The 26,913-nt window shown below is 50.8% G+C and overlaps 2 protein-coding genes across 7 annotated transcripts in view; one reads left to right on the top strand and one right to left on the bottom strand.

The window, feature by feature from the left end:
* The window catches only part of ADAMTSL2 (ADAMTS like 2), a 20,117-nt gene extending 175 nt beyond the window's left edge, over window positions 1–19,942 (top strand). The window contains exons 1-19 of one of the 6 annotated variants that reach the window (XM_042830746.1): window positions 26–962; window positions 1,061–1,172; window positions 1,761–1,903; window positions 2,459–2,534; window positions 2,909–3,011; window positions 4,492–4,637; window positions 4,736–4,859; window positions 5,402–5,482; window positions 6,355–6,530; window positions 7,023–7,362; window positions 8,036–8,417; window positions 12,273–12,376; window positions 13,576–13,702; window positions 14,547–14,760; window positions 15,811–15,966; window positions 16,560–16,730; window positions 16,800–16,976; window positions 17,949–18,093; window positions 19,216–19,942. In XM_042830746.1, the coding sequence (XP_042686680.1) occupies window positions 925–962; window positions 1,061–1,172; window positions 1,761–1,903; window positions 2,459–2,534; window positions 2,909–3,011; window positions 4,492–4,637; window positions 4,736–4,859; window positions 5,402–5,482; window positions 6,355–6,530; window positions 7,023–7,362; window positions 8,036–8,417; window positions 12,273–12,376; window positions 13,576–13,702; window positions 14,547–14,760; window positions 15,811–15,966; window positions 16,560–16,730; window positions 16,800–16,976; window positions 17,949–18,093; window positions 19,216–19,334 (2,934 nt within the window). In that variant the 5' untranslated portion in view covers window positions 26–924 and the 3' untranslated portion in view covers window positions 19,335–19,942. Of the gene's footprint in view, window positions 1–25; window positions 1,173–1,760; window positions 1,904–2,458; window positions 4,638–4,735; window positions 4,860–5,401; window positions 5,483–6,354; window positions 6,531–7,022; window positions 7,363–8,035; window positions 8,418–12,272; window positions 12,377–13,575; window positions 13,703–14,546; window positions 14,761–15,810; window positions 15,967–16,559; window positions 16,731–16,799; window positions 16,977–17,948; window positions 18,094–19,215 lie in introns of those variants that run through there. The other 5 variants (XM_042830748.1, XM_042830745.1, XM_042830747.1 and 2 more) reach the window with 5 other exon arrangements.
* Window positions 19,943–21,918: 1,976 nt separating this feature from the next.
* FAM163B (family with sequence similarity 163 member B) lies at window positions 21,919–22,506 on the bottom strand. The gene is made up of 2 exons (XM_042830980.1): window positions 22,414–22,506; window positions 21,919–22,308 (listed from the first exon to the last, which is right to left on the bottom strand). Exons 1-2 carry the CDS (start codon window positions 22,504–22,506, stop codon window positions 21,919–21,921), a joined length of 483 nt encoding a protein of 160 aa, XP_042686914.1.
* Between the last annotated feature and the right edge of the window lie 4,407 nt (window positions 22,507–26,913).

Below are 26,913 nucleotides of genomic sequence, written 5' to 3' on the forward strand. Positions count from 1 at the left end.
CCCTTTCCGTTATTTTCCCCTTCTTTTATTTAAGCGTGAAGCTCTTTCGCTGGATCTAGGATAAACTCTGAGCAAGCTCTTTTATTGGCTTGGAATCAGAAGTGTCTGGAAGTCTTAATGAGAACCAAGTGTAAGGCAAGGCTCAGCCACCTGTCCCCGGCATCCCCGGCCAAGAGCTCTGCGCTTCGATTAATCAATGGATCCGCGATTTGGAACGCGTCTGTGCCCTGGAGCAATGCGTGGGGCGAGAGTGGAGCTGAGCTGGGAACCGGGTGCCCCGATGGGGATCGGTGCGAGGCAGATCCCACAGCTGTGCAGGCACTGCCAGCACGTCTGTGCTTCCACAGCTGCACGAGAGCCATTGCAGGAAGCAGAAGGAGCAGAGAAACCTCTGTGCTGCTGCTCTGCAGCCTCTCTCCCACCTCCCCGTTTCCCAGAGGCATTGCCTAGTTGCCCTATCCTTCAAGGGATGTTAGCATAAGTTCCTCTCTACGCTGCTTTTTCTTGCAGATGTGAGCTGCTGTGATTGCTTGGAAGCATGACTTCCTGAAGCCTGCCTGTTTCTGGCTCTCACTGTGAAATATGTTGTGGCTTTAAGCTGGGTTTTAATTAAGAAAATGCCATTCTGGGTTATTCTCTTTCATGAGGCAAATGGAGAAAGGGGTGGAAGGCTGACAGTTGGGATGGTGTGTTCCTGCACTTCAGTTGCATGTGGTTTCTTCTCTATAACAGCAGGCTTCAAGAAATTGCTGGGAATTAGAGTGGAATAAATGAAAAGGAAAAATAATCACTGTTAATTGTATCGAATACTTGGTGAGATTGAAGTATACAAGTCTTCTAAAAGCCAGGCCCACTGGTGACATCTGGTGCAGCCACTGGGAACCAGTGCAGAAGTGTGGGTTGGCAGATAGCAGCAGAGATGGGATGGGAACCTGTGCCATGTTGATGTTTCCTTTAATCAGGTACCACCTCTGGATCAAGCCCTTGCAGTCACTGGTGGTGGGGGTCCTCCCATAGGGCTGCATGGGGTCTTGCTCAGCACGGCATGGTTGCTCCGTAGGATGAAGATGCTCAGGTGGAGGTGGAGCAGGGTCTCTGTCAGTGTATGGTCCTGGCTGAGGGCTGCCCTGGCCCTTCTCGTCGTGGGCAACATGGCCTTTGTGATAGCTCAGGTAAGTGTCACCTTATTGGGGGGGTCTCTGGTGAATGTCCTGGGGTTGGGGAAGGGATGGGAGCCTCTGTGGTACCTGTGGGTGGTGGTGATGCTGCTTCTGGAGCGGCTCGTTGTCCGCAAGGTGTGGATTGCAACAGTGGGGGAGATGTGGGATCCTCCTGAAGTGACAAATCTGGTGGTCTTTGACCTGTACAAACCTGGACTCATGCACCCTGCTGTGGGTGTGCTGGGCCTCTGTGGGGTGGCTCTGCAGGCCTTTGCTTCAGCTCTCAGCTGCCACGGCTCATCAACTCTCTGGGTTTGTGGTGGAGCAAGAGCCAGAACTTGTGGGTTGTATGGGAGCTTGGTTTTGCCAACTGGGCTAAACAATGAACGTTTCCTTTCCTGAGGAATCCCAAATATTGCAGTTTCATTCCAATTTGTAATGAAAACACAATTGAGAAAGCAGAATTTCTTGCAAGAATGGGAATCCCAGACTTGACCTCAGATGGGAAAAAAATGCCCTGGGATGTCACAGCAGGGGCTGGATGGGCTCTGCAATGAGTGCTGAATGCTGCTTCTCTCCCAACCCCCCTGGTGCTTGCAGGACCTGCCTCAGACCTCCAACAGCCTGGAGGAGGGTGCAGATGTCACTGCATACTGGTGGGGTGAGTGGACCAAGTGGACGGCGTGCACGAGGAGCTGTGGTGGAGGTGTGAAGTCCCAGGAGAGGCACTGCCTGCGGCAGAGGTATGAGGGTGGGAAGAACCCAGTGTGCACACTGGGAGTGGGTCTGGTCCAGGTCATTGCTCAGTGAGTAGCAAGTAGAGAGGGGTCAGCTGGCAAACCCTATGTGAGCAGAAGGTGAGTGTGGGTAGAGCGTGGTGTTGTGAGGGGCTGCATCCTCCCCATTAGGAAAAGAATTCCCATTGAGATTGGGAAGGACCACTAAGATCCCCCATGCCCACTGGCTGGGTCCCTCAGTGCCTCATCTCCACAGTTCTGGAGCACCTTCAGGGATGGTGAGTCCACCCGTCCTTGGGCAGCTATGCCATTGCATCACTGCTCTTTCTGAGAAGCAGTTTTTCCTGGTATCCATCCTGAACCTCCCCTGGCACTGTGTGGGGCCATCCCCTCTTGCCCTGTCACTGTTACCTGGGAGCTGAGATGCACTGTGCTGGCCCCAAGGTTTCTCCTTCAGGTGTGGCTTTGCTACGTGGACACAGGTCTTGAAGAAGCAGGGAACAACGGCTCCTTCAGAGAAAAGTATTTCTGATCCCTTTTAACCATTATTTCTTTATTCAGACGAAAGTCAGTGAGTGGGCTGGCTAATAAAACTTGCACTGGAACATCCAAAAGATATCAGCTCTGCAAAGTACAAGTAAGGATATCCTTTTTTCTTGCTAGTGACATTTGGTGGAAAAATTGGGAAGTCACGCTTGCTTCACGTGATGGCATTCCTGAGTCCCTTGGAGTGGAGGTGTTGCTCATCCTGTAGCAGTCCCCACATTGCCCCTCTAGCAGCTGGAGTTCACTTTTCTGGCTGCTATCCCTGCTGTTGGGGGCCATAAAACCCAGTGGCGTCCTTGTGCCATCTGCCTTGTGGTTTCCCTCGCTGTCCCCACAGTGGGAGGAGGAGGATGTGGCTCTGGATGGGGCTGGTGATGGAAGAAGTGCTCCTTGCAGGGGGTGCTGTGTGCCAGGAGCCTCTCCCACATTTGATTTTCATCAGGATGTTAATGCATCCCATTCTAGGAGTGCCCTGCAAACGGAAGGAGCTTTCGAGAGGAGCAGTGTTCATCCTTTAACTCCCATGTGTATAATGGAAGAACGTATCAATGGAAACCTTTATACCCTGGTAACAAGACATTCTTTGTGTGTTTCATAATGCTTAGCCAAAATATTTTGATAGTTATGATGCTATGGAGTGCAGGAAGGCCCCTCCTCTGCTGTTTTAAAGTGATTTTTTTCAGGGACACAATCGGCTGCCTCCCAGGTTCAAAGGAGGGTTTTCCAGCTGCAGGGTTACCTAAAAAATAAAATAGCAAAACATATTTGTGGCAGTATCCTCCAGCTTGTTTTGGTCACAGCTCCCAAGGAAGGCAGGCTGGAGGATGAGGACATGGGGTGATGCTCTGTGCTGGCAGGGAGCATCCACCTCGTTCAGCATGTGGTGAGCTGGGGCTGCTGCTGGCTGCAGTGCATTCCTGTGACATTTGCTCACTCCCACACAATGTGTGGGCTCTGCCAAATGTCACTGAGATGGAATCAGTTCGGTCATGTAGGGTGAGTGACACAGAACGGCAGGGATAATTGAGGAATCAGGCTGGGATATATATGTACTGTAAGCGTATTTTTAGGCACCTAACTCCCACTGAAACCAAGCTTTAAGAAAATCCCAGCCAATTCCAGAGGATACTGGGATTCCCCTTGGGAACTTAGGTGTCTGAAAATAGAGGATTTAGCAGAATTTTCTTGCTTGGGTGTCTCCAGTTACCAACCAACAATTATGCTTCATGGTGTTCCTTGTTGCCTCCTTCCGAGTGACACCAGCCCCTGCCTGCATCCCCTTGGCAGGGCTGTGTGCTGGGACGTGGTTAGCTCTGCTCAGCCTTGTCACCTTGCCATAGGAGGGGGACAATTTCTGTGAACGTATTCACCCTTCAAGATGATGATTCACCAGAATAGTGACAGTGAACTGTTTTGTTTTTTAGCAGGCGCTCACGTGTCTCCTGGGGGATTGGCAGGATAATGTTTTGCCATTGATGCTGCCTTGGGCCAGTGGGTATCTCAATGCTCCCTCCTTGTGGAGTGCAACGCTTGGCACAGGGCTCTGCTGCATGCGTGGATTTGTCTCTTGCTTCCTGTGGGTATTATAAAGCATCTGCAGAAAGCAAGGGGCAAACTGAGCCCAACTTGGGAGAATGTCAGTGGGAGAGATCTTGAGGTATAACTGATGTGGTTTTGAATAGTCTTGTATGTCAATTTATAACAACTAATGTATGTATTAAATATTGATATATGAATGTGCATATGTGTAATGTATGTATAATGTGGCTGCATGCCCTTGCACAGCACAGTGCCTGTGGTACCTTTGCCAGCAGCAGGTGCATCTCTTTCCAGCACTGGAGCTGTGCAAAGGCTTGCAGCAGCAGGCTGCCAGGAGCACAATCTCCTGTCCAACCTGCAGGCACAAGAGGTTGTGGCTCCTGCAGCGCTGGCTGCTGTGCAATTTGTGTTGCTGTTGTTTAGCTTGGCAGAGATTCATTGACATTGGTAGGATGAAAGTTATTGTGTTTCTGCTGTTTTGAATGTGTCTCTATATCCTTTCCCCTTAGATGACTATGTTCACATTTCTAGCAAGCCCTGTGACCTCCATTGCACCACTGTGGATGGTCAGAGACAATTAATGGTTCAGGCTCGGGATGGAACATCCTGCAAATACACTGATTTCCGAGGGGTTTGCGTGTCTGGAAAATGTGAGGTTGTTAAACATTATAGCAAAAATATTGTTAGTAGCATTCAGAGTGGTACAAGGGGTGCAATATTTGCCTGACCCGCAGTACTCTGTGCCTTTTCTAGCCAATTGGCTGCGATGGCATTCTCTTTTCCACCCACACCTTGGATAAATGTGGAGTTTGCCAAGGAGATGGGAGCAGCTGCACTCATGTGACGGGGAGTTACAGGAAAGGAAACGCTCATCTGGGTAAGGCTCCAAGGGTCCCTTTGCTTTATTTGTGTTTTTTAGCTGCGTTTATTTCTTCAGTAAACTGCTTCAAGCTCCCGCTGAGTGTCCTCCATCACCTTTTTCCATGTGTCCTCTATGCTGATGCACTTGCAGATCTGGGCAGGGAAACCCTTCTGCAAAAACAGTCCCTTTCCATGACCCTTCTGAGGAATCTGAGCTCTCTGAATGGAGCAGCATAGTTATGCAAGAGGTTTGTTTGCTTACCCATGACCCGCTAAAGCTAGCAATAAATGCACTGTAATAACAGGAAGTGAGGATGTTTTGAAAGGCCAGGATTTCCAAAATTAGTGTAAAGCAACAGAACCTACTGGTCCCAAATACAGTGACCTAATTCAGGCATGAGTAGCGCTCTCTGGGGATCGGTTTGAGACAGAGTGAGCTGCAGTGCTGCTAGCAGGATTTGTCCCACTTGCTCACGAATCACAGCGTTGTCTGCTGAGCACTGTATTCAGATGACTCGTTACAAAGTTCTCCTTTCATTAATCTGTAGTTTCCCATAGGCTATTCCCTGGTAACGCACATTCCTGCTGGAGCAAGGGATATCCAGATAGTGGAACGGAAAAAATCTGCAGATGTTCTGGGTGTGTATAACCTCTTGGTACTTCCCTAGAATGCATGTGTGCTGGCTAATATTTTTTTTCAGTGTCTGTATGAATGTAGCTTTACTGCAGACTCGAGCCAGATCCATTGGTGTAAATCACAGCCGTGCATTTCTCCTCACTTCAGCCTGAGCACCTGGGCTGTGTATTTCTGCATTCTGATTGCTTTAATGCAGAATTGTTGGTTGCTATCATTGCTGCTGCAGTGCAGTTTGAATAGGCTGGTGCTAGATGACAATCAAGTGATCTCACCTCTCCTGTGATGCCCTTCTAGCTTGGCCATCTGACAGCAGCACCATGGGAATGGCTCATAGGCTGATCTCAGAGTTGGAGAAGGCAGAGCTGTTCTGTAGGGTTGTTTGAGAACCTGGGCTTGCCTAATGGAGGCATGTGTTTGCTGTCGTGCTCTGGTGTTGCCTCAGAGGCTCGTGGCCATGCACAAGAAGGTTTGAGCAAAAAGGCTTTATGAAGGACAGGTTCTGGATAGCTCTGGATGAGTCTTGGGACAGAGTTGGGTGAGATGTGGTGGCTCCTGGAGAGGCATCTTCACCTGTAGCCTCTGGCAGTCTGCTTGTTGTCTGCAGAGCTGTTCTTGTTTTGTGTTTATGCTGTGCTGGTGCTGTTAGCTGATGTGCCTGGGAGCTTGCAGTGTAGAGGAAAACATAGCCTAGGGTTCTGGGTGTTTACCTGCAGGATCCATGTTGGGAACACAACATCTGACAAATGCATTAAAGTGTAGGAGAAAACACGTCTCATTACTGTGACACTCCGATAACTTTATAGTCTGAGCAGACAAATGGCAACGTTACATCTCGCCTTTGGAACTGATTTTGTTTTGTTTTTCTTGTCTTAAGCTGTGGCTGATGAAGCTGGGTACTATTTCTTCAACGGGAATTACAAAGTTGACAGCCCAAAGAACTTCAACATTGCAGGCACGGTGTTCAAGTACCGCCGGCCCATGGATGTCTATGAGACTGGCATAGAGTATATTGTTGCACAAGGACCAACAAACCAAGGATTGAACATCATGGTGAGCTTTGTCTTTTCAAGTATGTGAGACTGGGGTGGTGGGGGAGAAGCTGTGTTGGGTGGAAGAAGGGGCAAACCATCTAAAACCAGACATTTGCTTCTGGGCAACCAACTAGTGCCCACCCTCCCTCCCCCTCTGCTGCCATCTTCCTTGTGTCCCTGGGCTTGCCTGTAAGGGAAGGGGTGGTTACCTAATCACCTGCTCCTCACTTCCCTGTATGCCTCAAAAAGGAGGTTTGTGCACATGAAGACAGCTCTCCCAAGCCTCAGCAGTTGCTCAGCTGCTGGGTGGGAGCTGCTTGTGAATTTGCATGTTTCATACTAACCCTTGGAAAACTCTGTTGGGCTTCAATTGTGTGAAGCTGGCAATGTGATGGAAAGCAGATTGGAAACAGTGAGGTAGATACTCACACCAACTGTCAAGTCCAAGATGAATCACAAACTTTGCATGCCATATATTCACTGCATCCGTTAATAATGTCACGTTTGCTAGGTCTGGAATCAAAATGGCAAAAATCCATCCATCACGTTTGAATACACTCTCTTGAGGAAACCACACTCAAATCTCCAGCCCATCTACTACACCTTTTCTGAGTCAGATAGCGAAGAAAGCAGGGAGTTTGATGGAGATGTGCCATTGGGTTTTATCCAACACAACGCAACCTATTTTGGGAAAATCTCCAGGGAAAGGATAGACTTGGAGAACCAGGTGTTTGGAAGACAGGACACGGAGGAAGATTTAAACTTGAGCAAAGGTCAGGAAACCAATGAGGTCTATGAAAGAGCAGAAACAATTGACTGTGAGCCAAAACTGAAGGGCAAACAACCCAAAGGTAAGGAGGAGACTTGGGCCTCACTGTTCTGCTTTCAGAGCTCTTGTGGAGAAACGCTGTGTTTCTAACTCTAGTGATCCTACTGGTTTGTTTGGAAACTTTGGAAAGTTCTTTAAAACATCTCTGCTCATAAATCCTCTTTGCCCTTCAGGTTCTGGTTTCTGGTGGGTGGGGGATGCCGTGGGTAAGCTCTCCCACTGATGCCCCTTGATGCTTTGCCTAATGCTGAAGGGAGGGAGCTGTAGGTGTGCCAATCTCCCCATCACAACCTCCTTTCTCACTTTTCCACAATGCCAACAAGCTCCTCTCCTCCCAAATCCCTTGGGCATTCCATTATCAAGCTGCCTTGGGGGCCTCCCCTGCATGGCTTGTGGGCTTGGGACTATTGGGCACCATTCTTACTTCTGCTATTGCTTGGGACCCTGCTGCTGTGTGCTGGGCTCTCCTCCTTGGGCCACACAACTGCAAGATGAGGCCCATAGGGAGCTGTGGACTCTTTCCAAGTGGGCACAACTCCAAGGGTTCCTACCCCAAGGCCCCTACTTCTTCCACTTGCCCCTGACATGGCTGCTCAGGCTCTGGTGTATCCCTGCTGCTCGGGGCTGCTTTCACCTCCCTGCCCAAATGCATTTTGTGGTCGTCACTGTTGTTTCCCCTGTTGGCTCCAATCTAGATTCAAACGTAACCAGGTCTACTTACCAGACAGACCATGACGACAGAGACTTTGACCCCAGGTTCACCTCCAGGGAATTCCTTTCGGAGAATGCCATCACAGACAAACTGCTGGACAAGGCCTCTGACTCAAAGGAGTTGGTACTCAACATGACCATGAACAGCATCTTTGCCCAGGGAGACCCAATCAACTCTGTGGGGTCCCACATTGACAGCCTCTACGTTGACTACGAGGACACTGATGGCATTGTGACCTATACCATCAATGGCACGTACATGGAGCTCAGCAATGGCAAAGCCATCAATTCATCTGCAGAGACACCGTTTTCAAATGCCACTGTCACCATGACCAGCTCTCAAGGGAACAGAACCCACAAAGCAAGGTAGGAGACGTATCTTTGTAGTCTATCCTATTTATTGTTGTTCTCGACTTGTAATAGCGCTGTATGCAATGCAGACCCATTGCATAATTTGTATTTTCTTCGGAAGCCAGAAGGTAAGTGGGAGTAGGATGTCACAAAAGCTTCCCATTAGGGACTGACTTGAAAGGAAGGGCCAAGGGTTTGAATAGAAAGCTGAGAGAACCTCTGAGCAAGAGGAAAATTTGCTCTCCTCAGTGGGGCTGTTGGTGAGGCCACAGTGATGGCTGTCAGCTTGCCCACTGCTCTGTTGTAGTACATCATCAGAGTATATAAAAGCAAACAAAACTTTTGTCTTGATGTCTCTGATTTCTCTGGGCACCTTCCTCCTAATTCTGATGCAGCAGAAGTTGAACCTGGGCCCTTTCTATGCGCCCCATTGACTGCCACCCATGGTCCTCCTCCCCTGGGCTGATCCTGCTGCTTCTCTGCTGCTGGAGAGGCACAGCAGAACAAGAGCTTTTGTGCAGGGCCTACAGAAATAGCCTGGGTTTGTTGCCTTAATGGAGGAAGAAACAGTGCAATTAATCACTGCTCTGATAAGAACATCAAAAGCACTCAGTTGGCAGCTTAAAGTGGTTGATAATAGAACTGGCGCTTCAGGATTCCTTTGTCTGGCATTGAGTGGTAGCATTACAAAAGTGCAATGGGGAAGCTTAAAGAAGTGTAATCTGTCTCTAGCAGCATAATTCATTTGGACAAGGCTGTGTGAAAGTCTAAGGACAGTATTTCCTCAGCATGGACATGAGGACACCTTGAGGTGCCCCAGGGCTCTCAGCAGCATGTTCCCAGCACAAGGCAGAGCAGCAATTAGCACTCCTTGCATGAAGCCACGGATGAGAGCATTCACTAGAGAGCTTGGGCTGAAACAAAGCCCTGGGGGCTATCCAGGTCTCACAGGCACAGCCATGGGTTTGGGTCCCTCCTGTCTTGGTTGAGCGCACAGCTCCTTTCTGTGCTACTTCAGCTCTGTTGCCCAATTCCCACTGCTAAAATATGGGTTGGGATGCTGAACTTCAGGAGATGAAAAGCACTGCGCAAATGCTCTCTGGTTATAGTTAGCTGTATTTATCTAGAACTTATGTTAGCTTATGCTAAAGAAAATGTCCATGCAGCCAAACATATCAACAGACTTCTTAATGATAAGAGCACTTACACATTGCCACGGGCTTGTCTATCATCTCTTCTTGTGGCTTGGCTTGGAAACCCTGCCTCTGCTGCCAAAGCAAGCACTTTGTTAGCACTCTGACAAGCAAGGGCAGCGCCTCAGCTCCCTGCAGTGCTGCTCTCCGGGGCCAGCAGGAGCCTGCCCTGCTCCCTGCACCCTCCCTGGGTGGCTTTGGGCAGCACCCTGTAACCTACGCCTCTGTTCCAGGAGCTGTTAAATGTGGCTGATGCTTTCCAGCCTCCCCAGGAGGAACTGCGGGTGCTTTGAGGCTCAGAGCAACGTGGCTGTTGCAGGATAGCCCCCAATAGACTGTCAGTGCCTTGAGTGCCCATACCTGTGCTGAACAAAGCAAACCAACAACTTTCTCCCCATTATCCTCAACCATCTCTATCAAAGGTGCAGAGGCACAGCTCAGGGATTTAAGGCCATTCAGTGGAAGTACCGAGCATTGTGCTTCTTCTTCCCATTCCTCCCTTGGCTCTGCTCTGCAGCGTTACCTCTTCCCACTGCTCTCTGGAATGAAACAAATTTTTCAGATCTAAATGATAACAGCTGAAAAAGCTGTTAGATTTCTGAATTTGGGAGCATCATCCAAAAAAAAAAAAAAAAAAAAAAAAAAAAAAAAAATGCTTTATTTCACAGGGCCTCACCCTCCAGCCATCCAGAAAGATCCTTAGCAACTTGTGCTGCCCTGTGGAGTGCGTGTGTGGGAACAAAATGTGAAAGTAGAGTGGGGGGTCTTGCTCTCCATCCCCCCAGCCATGGGCAGGGTGCTGGAGCAAGGTGTGCAAGGAGTAGCACCAGGGCCAGACCTGTTCCTCCAGCAGGGGCTTGTTGTGCTCCAGGAGCCATCCTCCAGGAGTTATCTCCTCTTCAGCTGCGCTTATTAGGATTTCTCCTCCTGCTACAGGCTGGCTATGGGAGGACAGGCAGCCAGAGCCCCAGCTGCTGCCAAAAGGGGTGTTTGTTTCTGCTGCCCCATAAAAGAGTTTCACTAGAAAGCAGCAGCAAGGGCTGACCTGCACCTGGCACTAATGGCCTGGTGCTAGTCTTGCATGAAAAGCAGAAGTAAAGTCACAATGCTTTTAATAAATAGGAAAAACCCAGCCATGTTGTTTATAGGATGATGTGCTGCCATTGGCATTTAGAGAGCAAAAACATGTTTTGTCTTTCTGGAAATGATGAGAGCTGAGCGCTGACCTGTGACCAAATGTCTGGCTCCAGAAAGAACTTATCCCTATGACCTCATTACATGTAGAAGCCCTTTAGGATCAACCGAAAGGGGCAGTGCTGATGGTCTTTCTGCCCTGAGATGCTTATTTTATTTTTCCCCTTGTGAAGCTGGGCAGGGATGCTTTAATCCCAGGGCAACACGATGCTGGCATTGGTGCCTTAGAGCAGTGGTGTGAGGTCCCAGCCCCTTTTCCAGGCAAACTGCAACATAAAACCCAGATGTCTGTTCCTATGGCTCTTCTGAACGCTGTTCTGCTGGCTGTGTCAGGGCTGGCGATGGCAGAGCTGCTTGACAAGATGAAGCTCTTTGTATAGCAAGTCAAGCCAGTTATTTTGTGGGGAGGAGGGGGGGGTGAAAATAGCCACGTTTGTTTCAGTTCCCTTTTGTATGCAGGAAATGACTGTTGTGCCAAAATGAGAGGCAAAATGACCAGAGGGAAGGAGAACTGTGTGCAATCCTCCTGGAGGATGGCTGGAAGGAGGGTGGGTCTGGAAGGGAACTTTTGGATTCTCAGTGTCAGAGTGGATTGGATAGGCTGGACATGAACTTATGAACAACTAAATAAGGCAATCCCAGAGCTTCTGCTGCCTAGAAATCATAAAGCTGCGTATCTTGCCAGGCCAGAGACAGCTGGATGTCAGGATACAGCCTTGTCCCCTGTTCCAATCAGCGTAGGCACCTCCAGGGTCTGGACAAAGGTCTGAGGACCGAAGCCTTCTGTTGGGAAGGTGCCGTATCCCTGACGTGTTACAACATTCCGGGATGTACGACGCACTGAGAAGCCGTTGTTCTTGGTTTGACGCTGCTTTTTCACACACCAGGCTGAATCTGTTCTCCTTTCCCCCCCAATGGCGTTACGCGTTTGACCGTAGCGTGAACGTGAGCGATGCGAATCGCGCATCCAAACCAAAACAACCCAGCGAGAGTGGCCGAGGCAGCAGGTAGGCGAGCGGCATGCCTTCGTGTCCCAAAGCAAAGCGTCAGGCTGCTGAGACCCCGAGGCAGGAGCTGGGAGCAGCCCGAGCCCAGCAGCGCCGGGAGGAGATGCTGCGCCTTTAGCCGCTGTACGCCGAGGGCCAGGTGTATTTGAGCAGAAAATGCAAACTTTTGTGAAATTCTGAACTGTTTCTACTTGTGGGTATTTTTATCCCATTCTCTCTATTTCTAGACAGTGGAAGCTCTGCCTCTAACCGGGCTGGGGATTCTACTTGGGGCTCAGGACAGGTATGTTGTGAAACGAAATGAAACAATTCAAACCAACAAACCCCAAAAATCAGAGCAACCAAACCCAACCGACAAACAAAGCCAATCCCCTCCCAAACCCAACCTGCTCGCAGATGTGTCTCTCTGACGTGGCATATCACGGCTCTCCTTGTAAACACTATTTTATTTTATTCTTTTTTGTGCTTGTTGCTAGAAACAGATTGAAGTTGTTAAGAAAGGGCCAAGGTGTGAGTGCTGCTGACATGTACAGGTGGAAGCTTTCCTCCCATGAACCCTGCAGCTCTACATGCACCACAGGTAGTTACGAGAACAGCCCCAGCCGTGTGAGTCGCGCTGTGTCTGGTAGGGATGGGAAGGACCTGGTGATGCACAGGGGATTTCTCCATCTTTCAGTCCCACATAGCATTTACCAGCCCTGCAGGGTCCTGGTGCTTGTGCTGAGTTTCGGCTCCTTCAACCTGAGCAGCTGCAACAGATTGAAATCCATTCTGCTTTCCCTTCCCCTCTTGAGTGCTCAGAAGGTTTTGAAAAGCTTAGCTTCTTTCTGACAGAGCAGAATTAGGAAGATTCTGCTCTGGCAGGAAACTAAGTGGCATTTGGCTTTTTTCATTTGGTTTCCCACTCCTGCTGCTGCCGTGCCTGATGTCAGCTGTGACACTGAGCCTGGAACAGTGACATGCCTGCCCCAACCTGGCCCTGCTCCTTAAATTCCCCCTTTTTGTCTCCAGAGCACTGCTTTCCCTCCTCTTTGGCCCCCAGGTGAAGAGAAGGACCCTGCTCTGTCCCACAGTGCCACACTGCTCACCAGTGTCGTCTCAGGAATAATCCTGACATTATGGGGCTTCTGGCATTAGAAGGAAGGGGAGAAGAGGAGACTGCAATCCCAGGGATGCCCAGTTTTCAGCTAGCAGGGGAAGGTTTCACTTAAAATTTGCTTTTCTTGTTCCCTTTTCCTAATTACATATTGCAGAGGAGCCATGCAATGTCAGGAGCTGTAGATGTCTGTCTTCAGTTTCGTGCAAATCATGTTTCTGGGAGCTGCATCTGCAGTTACCTGCAGCCAGAGCAGCCTGTTGGTTCCCGAAAGCCACAGAAAGACTAGGATAACATTCTGTCCCCCAGGCTAGGCTACAGTCAGTCTCTCTTTGTGCCAGCACTGGAGGTGACATGAAAGTGGTTGGGATGACTTGGGGGCTGTTTCCATCTCACGTACATCCACCAGCCTGGAAGTGGGAAGCACCCAGCAGACCCTGAGCATTTTCTATGTGAACACAATGGTTGTTTGTTGTTACTGGTGCTGAGCACGATGGCTGGACCTACTTCCAGCCTCGGTCCTTGCTTAGGTTGGCTCTGGTGGCCACCGTGGTCCTCTTGCTGGTCAGCATCCTCCGCATGGGCAGAAGGGCTGGCTTGCTGCTTTCCTTCAGGAGGAAGCTTTGGAAAATGTAGCTGAAAACATAGAAGTTTTTTTGTATGTGTATTCTCTTTGAAACTAGGAGTGATGTCCACGTATGCTATGTGCGTTCGCTATGATGGGATCGAAGTAGACGATACGTACTGTGATGCCATGACCCGCCCTGAGCCTGTCCATGAGTTCTGTGCTGGGAGAGAGTGCCAGCCAAGGTATGGGACCCATCCCTGTGCCCTCTTCAGCATCCTAAACATGACTGAGGTTTGCTTGTGCTCAGAGTGAAGTGTGAGATGTTGGCAGGGATGGAATGTATGCTGGAATCCTTTCTGATGCAGCATTTTGTCCAAAAGATGATTTGGATTGCAGTCTTGAGTGGAAATGTGTGACCTGTGCACACCCCAGTACAGCAGAGGTGTGCTTGTTGTAGAGAGCAGCAGTGGTTGGTGTCTGTTGAAGGGGAAGGCTGTGACAGTGTCAGACCATGAGCAGTGCAAAGAGAGAAGTAGAGCAGCTGGTGCATGCTCTGCGATAACTTCATCCACAGTGCAAAGCAAGACTGGGGTGATACCAGGGGCTGGGTATAGCCCTGTGAAAATGCAGAGTGCTTGTTTTCCAGCTTGGTTGATGGCAGAGTGTGGCTAGCTGGTGCTGGGGAGGGAAGAGGGCATGTATGTACCTTTTGGGGTGTAAGATCTCACTGAGCTCCGCACATTAAGGCTGAAAACCAGATCAGGTGGCAGTGCAGGCAAGAAGAGCACAGGAAAGGGGGATGGTGCTGCTCCCTTATCCTGGACACACTATGGGGATTTCACTCTTCATTTGCAGTAACCCAATTATTTCCTAGCATGGAGATGAGCAGTAGGGCTGGTCCCATTCCACGAAGCCTGAGCAGTGAGAGGAGCTGCTCTGTGCCTGCAGCAGGATGGGGGGAACGAAGGAGGCCCTTCCAAGTGTGCTGCGCTGAGCCCCTCCTGGAGGCTGATTGTAGCACCCTGAGGGCTGCCTGCATCCCTCCAGCTTCCTGCTGACTGCATCCTTTCTCTGGCTCTCCCACAGGTGGGAGACAAGCAGCTGGAGTGAGTGCTCCCGTACCTGCGGTGAGGGCTACCAGTTCCGCATCGTGCGCTGCTGGAAGATGATCTCTCCAGGCTTTGACAGCTCTGTCTACAGCGACCTCTGTGAGTCAGCTGACATCACCCGGCCCGACGAGCGCAAAGTCTGCAAGAACCCGGCCTGTGGGCCACAATGGGAGATGTCTGAGTGGTCAGAGGTAAGCTCTAGGGCTTTGGAATGACCCGTGGCCATTGGAGGGGAACCTCCTAGGACCTTGGTAGTGATGGTTGTCTTTGGACCAATGCACACCGGTTAATAACATATATATATATATTCCTTATAATGGGAAAGTTCATCCAGGATGGGGCAGCCACCACTACAAATCACTTTATTTTATTAATCCGGCATGCATGTTGCTGGTGTTGCCCCTGAGACTGGTGTGCATTGCCCCTTTGGTGCACAGGGAAGTAGGAATGGGGTTGGCATGGAAACAGAGTTGCCATCAGCACCTTTTGCTCACCTCCCATTGCACCGCACTACAAGAAGAATGAAACTCGTGCAGAATGAATGAAACCCTTTCCTCTCAGAGCCTTCCAAAGCCATTCTTGGTCATCACTCCCCATCTCCTTCCCTCTTTAGGCTGGGTGAGCCATTTCCATCATGCTGCTGGTGGAGGGTTGCTCCTTTCTGCTGTTGCAGGATGTTTTGACTTTCTCAATCCAGTAGAGCAAGGCTCCCTGCACGCGTGTTCTTGCAATATTTTGACTGGCAGAGAGAACCAGAGCTGCTTATTTTACCAGAACCCCTCTACACCTTCAGCATGTGTCGGGGACAGATTGCTTGAGACAACCCTGGAGCCACTCACTCTGAGCCAGCAGCAGAACTAATCTAATTTGGATCGCATCTGAAGCTGGGTGCCAAGTTGGCTTGGGAAGTAAGCCCCCAAAAAAGCACGTTTTGGAGATCTGAGGATTAACATATCAGCACAGTGCGTCTGAGTGCTGTTGACACTCTTCCCTGCTTTACAGCATGCACAGAGCAAACGTGTGCATGGGGGACTGCAGTAACTCAACCCCGGTTCTAAATAATGTCACTGGGCTGCACGGTGCCAAATTTATCCGCAGGATAAAAAAAAAGAAAATCTCAGCTCTGTGGTTTCATCATGCATCTGTAGAGAGTTCCAGGCTAAAAATGCAAAACCCTCAGAAGCATCTCCCAGCTCCCATCCCCCCGTACCCATCCTGTGTGTCCCCTCTGTCCCCAACAGTGCTCTGCGCGGTGCGGTGAGCGCAGCGTGGTGACGCGGGACATCCGCTGCTCGGAGGAGGAGAAGCTGTGTGACGCCAGCGCCCGACCCCTGGCTGAGAAGAACTGCACAGGGCCACCCTGCGACCGCCAGTGGACCGTGTCTGATTGGGGACCGGTGAGCCTGGGAAGGGATGGCTGACGCACCTGGGTCTTGTTGTGGCTTTGGGCGTGTGGCAGCGCTGCGGTTTGGTGGGCCTGGGGTCTTGAGCTTGGCAGTACTGATGCTCAGAACCCAGAAGATGACCCTTTTTCCCTTTTCACCCCATTTTCCCTTCCTGCATACTTCTGCTACAGAGACCCTTTCTGTCCCAAGCTATTTTTACCCAGCTTTTATCCTATGGCTAAAAATAAGCAGTTTCCATGGCAGCAGCGGTGCTGTGAAGCTCCGCACATCTCGGCTGGAGTGGCTGCTGCTCCCCCCAAGTTGTAGGGCGGCAAAGGGGGGACATCCAGAGCCCCTCACTCAGACTCTTTGAAACTGCCCCATGTTTCCCTGTTTGTGGCACTTTCCTTTCTGCCTGTGCTAAGTTTTGCTGCGATGGGGATGCTGTGGCTCCCAATGAGAGGAAACAAAGCGGGCATTTGCTTTCTTACTGCAACCCCGAGCGTCCCTGGATGAGGTGGGTGGGGAGAATGCAGGCATGTTGCTCCCTATCTGTGGAGCTGGGACTGCACTGTGACCGCCTGCTGTGCCCACTGTGGTTTCAGTGCAGTGGTGGCTGCGGACAGGGCAGGATGATCCGACACGTGTACTGCAAAACCAGCGATGGGCGCGTGGTGCCAGAGTCGCAGTGCAACCTGGAGACAAAACCTCTGGCCATCCACCCCTGCGGGGACAAGAACTGCCCGTCACACTGGTTGGCACAGGACTGGGAGCGGGTAAGGACTGGGGACGGGGCGATGCGTGGCGGTGGCAATGGAGGATGCTTATGGTGGGGAACCCTGCAGTGCAACACCACGTGCGGCCGGGGTGTGAAGAAGAGGATTGTGCTCTGCCTGGAGATTGTCAATGGCAAGATCAAGACTCACAACCCCACTGACTGCGACGTGGCCAAGAAGCCTGTGGAGGAGACGACGTGCTTCGAGCGGCCCTGCTTCAAGTGGTACACCACCCCGTGGTCAGAGGTAGGTGGGGGTACAGGGGGTTGCTCTGGGAAGATGCTTTCTTTGAGCACGTGGCCTTGTACCAAAGGCTGCACACCTGCAAAATACCCCATGGAGCTGGCTGAAGCTTTGCAAGGGAGCACAGAGAGGGGCCCCTTTGTTTTGCTATAGCAGCTCTGACAAAATGCAGACAGGACTTGCTTCATTGTACAGATCAGGAATAAGAGCTGTTTGGGGTTAGCTTTGGCTTTTTCTTTCCCTCTTTTTCTTTTTTTTCCTCCTTTTTCACCACCTTTTTCCAGCAGCACATGGATGTTGCCCTGCAGGTAGGTGGGGAGCAGAGCTGGGGCTCTGGAAGCTGGAGAGTGATGCTGGGGGCAGGCTGGGCTGACATGGGATGCCCCTGTTCTGCAAGGAGCTGCAGAGCTGATCCCAGCTCCCCACAAGAGCTCCCCAATGCAGCCCCTTTTGTCCGCCTGGAGCTCATTTTGTTTAGTCTTGAAAACTGTCGTGGCAGCCTATAATTAGCCCAAGAAACCCTGCAGTAATCCCCACATGAAGAGGCGGCCAAAGGGCAGCAGGCAGCGAGCACAGCCCGGGAGCTGCTCTGCAAAGCCCCCTAGACACATTGCACAGACACCAAACTTATCAGTGCCCGCACCCTATAAGCTATAGGGTCACAGCCCCCCAGTGGCAATAAGCAGTGTCTGAGCCACGCGGCTCTTTGCAGAGAGCAGCAGGAAGAGGGAGGAGTGCAGCCCCGAGGGTGGGAGCACATCCATGGATAGCAGTCAGGCTGCTGCAGACGTCTGCTGCTGCTGGCAGCAGTGAGGCAGAAAGAGGCCAGCAGTGTGGTGTGTGGACACAGTGCTCAGCGAGGGGCAGTGCTCACCCATGCCCCCAGCTGCTCCAGTGTGTTTTTTGTTGTTGTTTTTTCTTGCACAGCCCCCTGTGCTGGGGGGTTCTCACCTCACCCCACTCTCTGTTCCTTAGTGCACTAAAACCTGTGGCATCGGTGTGAGGATGCGGGATGTCAAGTGCTACCAGGGGAAGGACATCGTCCGTGGCTGCGACCCCCTGGTGAAGCCAGTGGGCAAGCAGACCTGTGACCTGCAGCCCTGCCCCACCGAACCCCCAGGTGAGCCCCCTCTTCAGCAGCACACCTTTAGCTTTCATTTTCCACTGCTATCTTGATGGTCATCTCAGGATCTGCCCTTTCTATGCCGCAGTAATGGCACTGTGTGCTGTACCACTGTGTGTCTCTATACATGACCATTATATAAAGGGGAGAGCTCACAAGCAACGTGCTCTGACCTTAAGAAAAAAGGGAGCAGCAGGGAGCTCGGGTGGTGCTTCTGTGTGATTCCAGCTCATGTCTAAGAAGTTTTTCGTCTGTGCCATTATTTTAATGATTTTTGGTCTCTGAATGTCCTGTGGGATTTGTAACTATCTCATTATCTGACTCGTCTGCTGGCTCAAAGCCCCTGTGATCTTTAGCAAACACACGGTTCTAATTCTTTAATAGGATTTGAGAAAAAGGCTGAGGTGGGAGAAGAGCAGGAAGACAGCAGGCAGGCCTGGGGCAGCTCCTGGCTCAGCGGGTGCCTTTGCTGACAGTTCTGCCTTGCCTTTGGGTCAGGGATGTGGTGTGGGAATTTGGGGTCCTCCCGTGGTCCCCCCCCTCCCCCAGAGCACGCAGTATTCCTATGGATATGATGCAAAAATTGTAACTTGTATACAGACTTAAAGCAAAACACTGCTCTGGAGGGGGCTGGATGTGTGTTATTGTGGTTTTTGCTCTCTTCCTTCTCTCCAGCAGCTCATCTGCCCCAAATACCTCAAGTAGGATTTTTGGGCAGGAGTTGTGTGCTTAGGACATCCTCTGTGCTCCCATGCCAGCCCTTCTGCTTAGGGACAGCTCAGTCCAGTATCCCTCTGTGGCTCTGGTGTTCTCTGGGCAAACCTGTTCCATAGGGAAGAGCCTGAGCTGCAGAGTGGGACCGAGCGAGGATCCCTGGGTCAGGCCATGTGTGATGGAATGTGAACCTTGGCTTGGCTGGATGATGATATTCCTGGAGAAAGCACATGGCTTTTCCAGGGGATGCTCTGCCTGGTAACAGGGACATGGTGGCAGATGGGGTGATGTTTTGCACAGCCACACATCGGGCTGTGTGTGGTGCCAAAGGGAATAGTATGAACTTGCATTGTTGGCGTTGTGTTTTATTCTTTCCATACCCATTTCTTCTTCTCTCCCTTACAGACGACAGCTGCCAGGACCAGGCAGGAACCAACTGCGCTTTGGCCATCAAAGTGAACCTGTGCAGCCACTGGTACTACAGCAAAGCCTGCTGCCGCTCCTGCCGCACCCCCCACTCGTAGTGCAGGGCTGGGGCCGCAGCCCTGCTGGTGAGCATTGGGGATGGATGTTCCTTTCCTCGCTCCGCTGGCACGGCTTGCTTTCAGAGCTGCTGTACATTGGTTATCAGAGCTGTACATACGATCGTGTATATTTGATTTCCCCCAACAGCAGACATTCACGTGGTTTCACAAGGTCTCGTCCTTTGGTTTCTTTTTGCCTATGCAAGTAGGGGGTGGGCACGGACCCATGGGAGTGAAAGTACCGGTGTGTTCCCTAGCAGAGGGGGTGAGTGCCTCCTCCCTGCTTTCTCCTCAATGCTTTCTTACATTTAACACAGTGGGAAGCAGATTTTCATTTGCTAAATGAACTCAAGCCCAAGCCCTCTTCTGTAATATGGAGGTGTATACTTTTTCAGAGGATTTTATCTTGTAACCAAATGTTAGTGCCATAGTCCTTACAACCTCCCCCCCCCCAAATGCTGACATATTGTATATAATATGGAAACATTACTGCACTTTATATCACAAAAAAAGACGTGCTCTTTTTTAATATATTTGTTTACAGACAGTGAACTTTATCCACGTAATCATTAATTTGTACCCATGTATATTTTAATAAAGTTGTCATATTTATGGTGGTATCTGGCTTTATTCTCTAGTGTGTAGTGGAGGGTTGTTGCTGTGTGCTGGGTCTATTCCTGAGGGAGTGCAGCAGCTCCTAGCACTGGATGTAAGAAAAAGTCCCTGAGTTGGGTCCTTCCTGGCCTATTGCTGTGGGATTTGGGGTGATGTGTAGAGATGTAGGGACTGCGAGCTTCTAAAGGAGCCTGACTGCAAAGAGGTTTGATGGGGAAATGAGTGAAAAAAGGAGATGTGAAGGTGGTTATGGTTCTGTATCCTTGTGGGTAGGGCTTACTGAGCATCCCCCCAGGCTTGTGCCTCTCATACACTGAGCATCTCTCACAATGAGGAAAGCCTGCACCCCTGTGGCACTTCTGCAACCACTGCCCTCTGTATTTCACAATGTGGGTACACAAAGGTCAGCAGCAAAGCCTGTGTCAAAGTAGTTTTATTTTTTTGCTTTCTTCTTCTTCAATGATTCCCCAAGTCCTGTACAACCGTTTGCCAGGTGAAGGTTAGAGAATGTCAATCACTTGCTTAGTTTCCAAGCTACAACGGAAGGAAAAACCCCCCCCAAAAAATAGAACAGGAAATGGGGGAAAGCTGGAACAAGAAAATGTTCACAAGAAAGGCAAAGAACTCAAAGGCTGAATGCATTCAAACAAACTGATGTGAGCACTGTACAGCCGTGGTTGTGCTGCCATTCAACGGGGCCAAACCCAAGCCCCAATTCCCCAACAGAAACCCCAAACTATCAAAGGTACTGGATTGCAGAGGCTGACTTTGTGCTTTGCAAGGTTTCCTGGGGGAATTAAAAGCCCTCACAGCTGAAAGCAACATCTCCAGATGGGCTGCACACAGCGTGTGTATGCTGAGGGCTATGGAACAGCATCACTTCCTTCTCATTGCATCTCTAAAAACAAAGCCTGGGCCCCAAGCACAGCACTGAGGCTATTAGGGTCGATTTGTAGCCACCCCTCCTCTGCAGCAGCAAGCCCTGCTCCAGCGCAGGGTGATGCTTTTAACCTGAATAAAGCCCAACCTGGGGCGAGAGGGTTTTGTGCAAGAGAAATTGTACACAGGGGACAGCAAGGAGGGCATGAAGTGTTCTGCCACGTCCCTGGCTGGGTAGGATCTGCTGTGACTGCTTCTATTTAAAAAAAAAATAAGAATAATGGGAAGTAAATCTTATGGTAATCTTCAAAATTAAAGTAGAAATGTGCATGCAGGGGCGTGTGTGCACATACATGGGTGCACTCTCGCTCTGCCAGCACTCAGCTCCTTAGATTAGAAGTAGCATATGGCATCATTTGGAGAGGGGAGGCTCATTATTTGGAGAGGGCAGCTGCGGGTGCCTCCCTCCATCTGGAATCATTCCTCCCTCCTCGCCCTAAGTAACTTAATTGATAACCCATCTCTATCTGCACCCACTGCTCCTGCCCCATTAGGACTGCACTGGGAGGAGCAAGAGGGTGCAGACAGGGATGGGATGTGCACAGCTGCAGCACAAAGCAGTGGCAGAAGGATGGGCAGCAGCAGCCCAGCTTTGCCAGGGGATGGTGATGGCTGTGTGTGTTTGCAGACCAGGGCCAGCAGCCCCCAGGTGCCGCATATCCCTACAGCACAGCAGCCTTGCAGCTCGAGACGCTTTGCAGCCTCCCATCTCAGCCCACCACCCACTGGTGGGTGACAGGCATTTTCTCTGTATAAAAGGATGCACAATATCAAAATCCTCTTTATAAAAGAAAAAAAAGAAATGCAACGCAGCACTAGAAAACCTCACGTCCCAGCTGCCATCAAGCCCCCCTCACTTCCCCCTCCATTATACTGAACTTCAACTCATCCCTGCCACTGCAGCAATACATTCAACTTTCTTTCCCCCTTCCCCCCCCCCCCACTTTTTTGTTTCTTTTTTTTTTCCCTTTAAATTTTAATTTTAAAACACTGTGGTGGATTATAAGAAGTCCTCCATGCAATGCCCGGCTCACACGTCGGTGCTGATGCTGCGACTGCGGGAGAAGGCTTCACGCATGGCTGAGAGCCGGTTGGGGTTGAGAGCCTGCAGGTTACCCACGCTCACCGGCAGGTCGAGCTCCTCCTGGCTGACGGTCTGGAAGCTGACCCGGTCCCCCCCGTTGTGCAGCTCCTCAGGGGGCTCCTGCAGGAAGAAGGTTGGAGGCTCATACTGCCCGCAGCCCGGGCAGCCGCTGCGACTCGGCGTTGCCTTCTTGCTGAAGGGTGAGGAGCTGTAGAGGGACGGCCCATTGGTCAGCACTACGTTGCGGTTGCAGTGGAGCGGAGGGATGTGGGAGTGCACGGCGAAGTCGGGCTCCTCCTCATCCTCCTCGGATTCATCCTTCTTGCAGCAGTAGTACTGGAACGGGATGGGGCTCAGCTGGGATCCCAACACTCTCGCACCACATGTGGGAGATGGGATTGGTTTACCCTATCCCATCTCCACCACATCGCCCTGCCTTACCTGGAGCCTACAGTAGCAGAGGACAGCGATGATACAAAGTAAAATGACAGTTGCTAATATTCCACCTGTGATGACCACAGTCCCGGCTGTCATTCGCCCTCTTCTCCATTAACAGCCTGCAACAGAGAGCACATGGGGTGACGGAGGATAAGAGAAGATGGGATTGGACTGGATGGGAAGGGTTGGAATGGGATGGGATGAGTTGGGAAGGGATACTTCACCCCCGTTTGCAGAGAGCTCCCACTGGGTCTGCCTGCATGCTGCAAGCAGAGGGGTTTGCCCCCTCTCCTGCAGGGGATCCGGCTGGATGCCAGTACTGTGAAAGCCAACAAGGGAGCTCCCAACCCCTCCCAATGGCACCTGACAGCTGGAGGAGGATGGAAAAAGCCCAGAAGAACTTTGCTAAGTGTTATTGCAGCCCGCAGGTGGGCTGAGTAATTGAGCTCCAGCAACTGCAGGTTGATGCAGGGAGTGAGCAGCAGCAGTGGGACACTATGGGAATTGTACAAATGGTCCTGCAACGAAAAACCCATCCTGGCCAACCAGTCTGGGCATCACCAAGCTACTCTGGATGCAGAATGGGGGTCTAGGGAAGTAAAACCTGCATGATGCCAGCATGGGGTTTGGCCATGAGCCTCACAGCCCCTTGGCACACCCCATGCTTTGTGTTGGGGATGGGGACTGGCTCATGGCACGTGCCTGGCTCCTGCTTGGAGCTTCACAGCAAGTGGGGGGTTGGAGCCATGCACATTTTTTCTCTGAGCTTATAATCCATTTTCCTCATGAAAACAATGTGGTATTTTAATTTGGAATAACTGGAGCTGCTAAGTGAGCCTTTAACGAGTGCAGGGCCAGGCACTCTTCTCCCCCACAAAGCAGCAGCATGGGATGAAGCCTCACAGTGCAGTGGGCTCCTTGCTTTGCTGTGGCCAAGATGAAATCAAGGGAGCATGATGGTACATGGCATGAGGCTTCTGAAACCTGCATTGCAGCCAGTGCTGTGGCCAGAGCACCACAGGGACATTGCAGTCCCTATGTCTGAGAGTAGCATCTCCCTCCCCCTAAAGCATCCACAGGGGTTTTAGCACAGACACAGCAAAAGTATGATGGCCCCCATGTCTTGAGCTGAGCAGATGCACAGTGCAAGATGAACACAAGCCCTGCAGTGCTTGCTCTGAGCATCCCTATCCCAAAAACTTGAAATTCCCACCATCCTCTGCAGAATAATGCCAAACTCTTTACCCAGGGGGGATAATGGGGACAGTCACAGCTGTAACACATCCCTCCTTACAGCAGCATCACTCCACAGCCCAAGAGCTGCAGGCATCAGTCTGGGATTGGGATAAATGACATAAATTGACAGAGAGAGCAAACTGTGACCACCTACCCGACAAGTGCTTTAACAAAGCTGGCCTCCTGCTCATGATATCAGGTTAAACCAAAAAACCAGCTTCCCCAAACCCAAATTACTTCAGCACCTGAGGAAAAGCAACTGTATCTGTCAGGGATTTAACTTGCTTCCAAAGAAAATAAATCTGTGGCATATTTTCAGGTGCTTAATGTCCTGCTAAAGTTGGGTAAGTACTGAATGGATAAAGCAGTATCACATTTTATGCTTCTGCTGAGCAGAGCTGTAGGAGCAGGGAATTTGTGCTGCTGTGTAATGGCAGAGAGCTTCTTGTACAGCCACAGGATAAGAGCCCTGCCAAATCCTGCCCTATTTCTGCCCCGAGACAAAAACCCTGTGGGAGTTCAGAGCAGGGAGACAACAAGCCTTCCAAAATTGCAGCAGTGATGTGGAAGCATCAGTGCTCCAGCCCTGGGACCTTTGCTGCTCCCATTTGCTCACCATGAATTAAAGGGTTGCACGTCCCAGGGGCAAGCAAGGGGGAGCACGCAGCAATTTTCTCTGCATTCCTCGCACCCAACCCCCAGTGCCCTGTGGTCAGCCATGCATGGCATGACAGCCACTGCCCCGCTCAGAGCAAAGCCATTTGCATCACAATATTTCTCCTCCCGTAACATACTTGTCTGCTTAAAACCATGTACCTGGAAGCATTAAACTCTCCAGCGTGCGAAGGAGGGAGGGGGGAAAAAAGCCCATAAGCAGAACAATTCCTGTCTAGACCTCCTTTTTACATTTGTTCCTAATTTCACGCTCTGCAGGCTCCCAGGTTCATATATTCAGTAATAAATATCTTGGTAAAAGGAAGTGCTTTGCAGCTCCGCTGTGGTCTTGGGGAAGGTATGCAGGAGCCTCACTATGAGGAACACAGGCACCAGCAGACGTGTCTACAGCCACTTGGCTCCTTCCATGTCCCTGGGGAAGGTGAGGAGCCCTCGAGCTATGGAGGATACCTGAGCCCCCCATTGAACCTCAGATACCTTCCTTCACAACTGCTCCAGGCTGAGGGTTTTGACACAGGCACAACCCTGTGCCACTTGCCTGGTTCTGCCAGGACATCTCAGGCTGAGTAATTCCAGCCTGCAGCAGATGGAGTTTGATGCAAGAGAAAATGGGCTTTTGTGTTCCTTGCAGCTTGGAGAAGGAAGAAGTAGAGCTCTCATTGGCTCCAACTCCTGACTGACGGCTTCTTCCCTTGCTCCAGATGTTGCAGTACCACAGACACAGTCGGATGCTGGACTCTGCTGCTACCTGCAGGAAGACAGCTAGGGACTGCTAGGGTGAGCATACTTAGATTTCTTTAAGAGACCCTCAAGTTCTGGTTAAACCAGACTGTGGGATTTGTAGCAGGAAAAACCTTCTGATCAGGACTTTCCATGAGCAGAGTCTACACTCATTGCACCCCATCCCATCACAAGTCACCCCAAAGTCTTTTGCACTACTTGGAAGTGCTGTGATGGTAAGCCTCCAAAACCGAACCTCAGATGGATACACTGGTTCCACTAAAGCTGTGCCCTCATAAAGACACTGCATCTCACCCACACAGGTAAGCCCATGGCCTGTTTTACTGCAGCAAGCTTTCTGCATCCCCTGCCAGCTTGAGACCTGCTCCTCTGCAGCACAACCAACCCACAGAGCAGCCATTTCCCAGCTCTTCCATGCACATCCAACCCTGATGCCAATCCTTCCAGTTACATCCCACTTTGGAAGAAAGGGAAATTGATCAGCAAGGGGAAAAAGGGGGAACATGCAGGACATCCCATTGTGCCCTGGAGCCTGGTACCCAGGTTTTGCCTGAGGGTGAACCCAAAAGGGGAAGCAGCAAACAGCTGCTAGCAGCTCAAATACGTTTGGTAGCCAATGCAGCCTGATTCCTGCATTTCTCCCAGTTCCTGTAATCCTACCCAGTCAATGAATGAGAGCTGGGCTGCTCAGAACAGCAGGGCAGTATGCCAGCGCAAGGCTTTGCACACAGGGAGCCAGTGGGCCAGACAGCTGCCAGCAATACGGGCAGAGAACGAGGCTCCCCAGCTACAAAGCCCCCGGAGCACAGGGCTGCACCACTCCTGCATGCTCAGGATAACGCAGGCATAAAGATTGCCTCTATCATAGCTCACAGTATGGTCCTCTGTGCCCCATTGCTCCTCTCTGCTCTGCCCCTTCCTAGTGTTAATGCTCCCAGAGCAATGCCAACACTAGGGCAATGGAGACAGTCAAACATCACACTCCTTCTGCCTGCTCTCATTATCACCCTGCACCATTTTATACCCCAAAGCACTTTGTTAAACATTACACAGCAGTCTCAAAACTGACAGAAAAGCCACTACGTTCCTGATGGGCAGTGGAAGACTTTTCCATACGCTGTGGGTTTGCATCCTCACAGGTGACATCGGAGCAGAACCCAGCACAGCATGCCCAAAACATCATACACATTACAGCCACTCCGAGTTTCGGGTTTTCCTACACCAGATACCACAGAAAAGTTTGCAACAACCAGGCAATCATGGGACAGTTCAGGATCCCCCCACCCTAATTAGTGTTATTAGGATTTAAACCAGAAACCAGCTCAGAGAGCCTTCTGAATGCTCACTTCTGAATGCCCACAAAGCAAATCAATTCAGGGGATGCCAGCCCCAGCACAGAGCAAGAGGAAACATGCACACAGCAATAATGAAGCAATAATGTTGTTTAATACAACTAAATCACACCTAATGTAAAAATAATATTTGCACAGCTCATCAAAGCATCACTGAGGCTTAGTGAGCACAACTCCAGGCATGGATGTCAGCAACTGCAGCTGCTAAAAGGAGAGCAGTGGTGCTGCTGGGGAGGGACAGAAGGAACACCACCTGGTGCCATTGCAGTGCCCTGGGATCTTTTCAAGGCGTAGCTAACTGCATATTAAAGAGGACAGGGAAGGAGTTGGCAGCTGCTCCAGCACACCTGGAATAAAGCAGGGTAAGCTACACTGGAAAGCTTTGCCCTCCTCAATCCCATCTGTCCCTGCCCAAACAACCCCGCTCTGCGTAAGCACCAGGAATCATTTCCATACATCCGCTGTCATCCAGAAGACTCCTAAGCTGTCTGAACTCCTT

The sequence above is a fragment of the Centrocercus urophasianus genome, unplaced genomic scaffold (genome assembly GCF_019232065.1).
Source record: "Centrocercus urophasianus isolate 14NV4802_14NV808 unplaced genomic scaffold, USGS_Curo_1.0 seq_34, whole genome shotgun sequence".
Classification (NCBI taxonomy): Eukaryota; Metazoa; Chordata; class Aves; order Galliformes; family Phasianidae; genus Centrocercus; species Centrocercus urophasianus.

Bases quoted from the DNA above. Each gene is read 5' to 3' on its own strand.
- FAM163B (XM_042830980.1), bottom strand. From the start codon at position 22,506: ATGACAGCCGGGACTGTGGTCATCACAGGTGGAATATTAGCAACTGTC. The intron at 22,309-22,413 runs GTAAGGCAGGGC...ATCCCGTTCCAG, and splicing joins TCTGCTACTGTAGGCTCCAG to TACTACTGCTGCAAGAAGGA.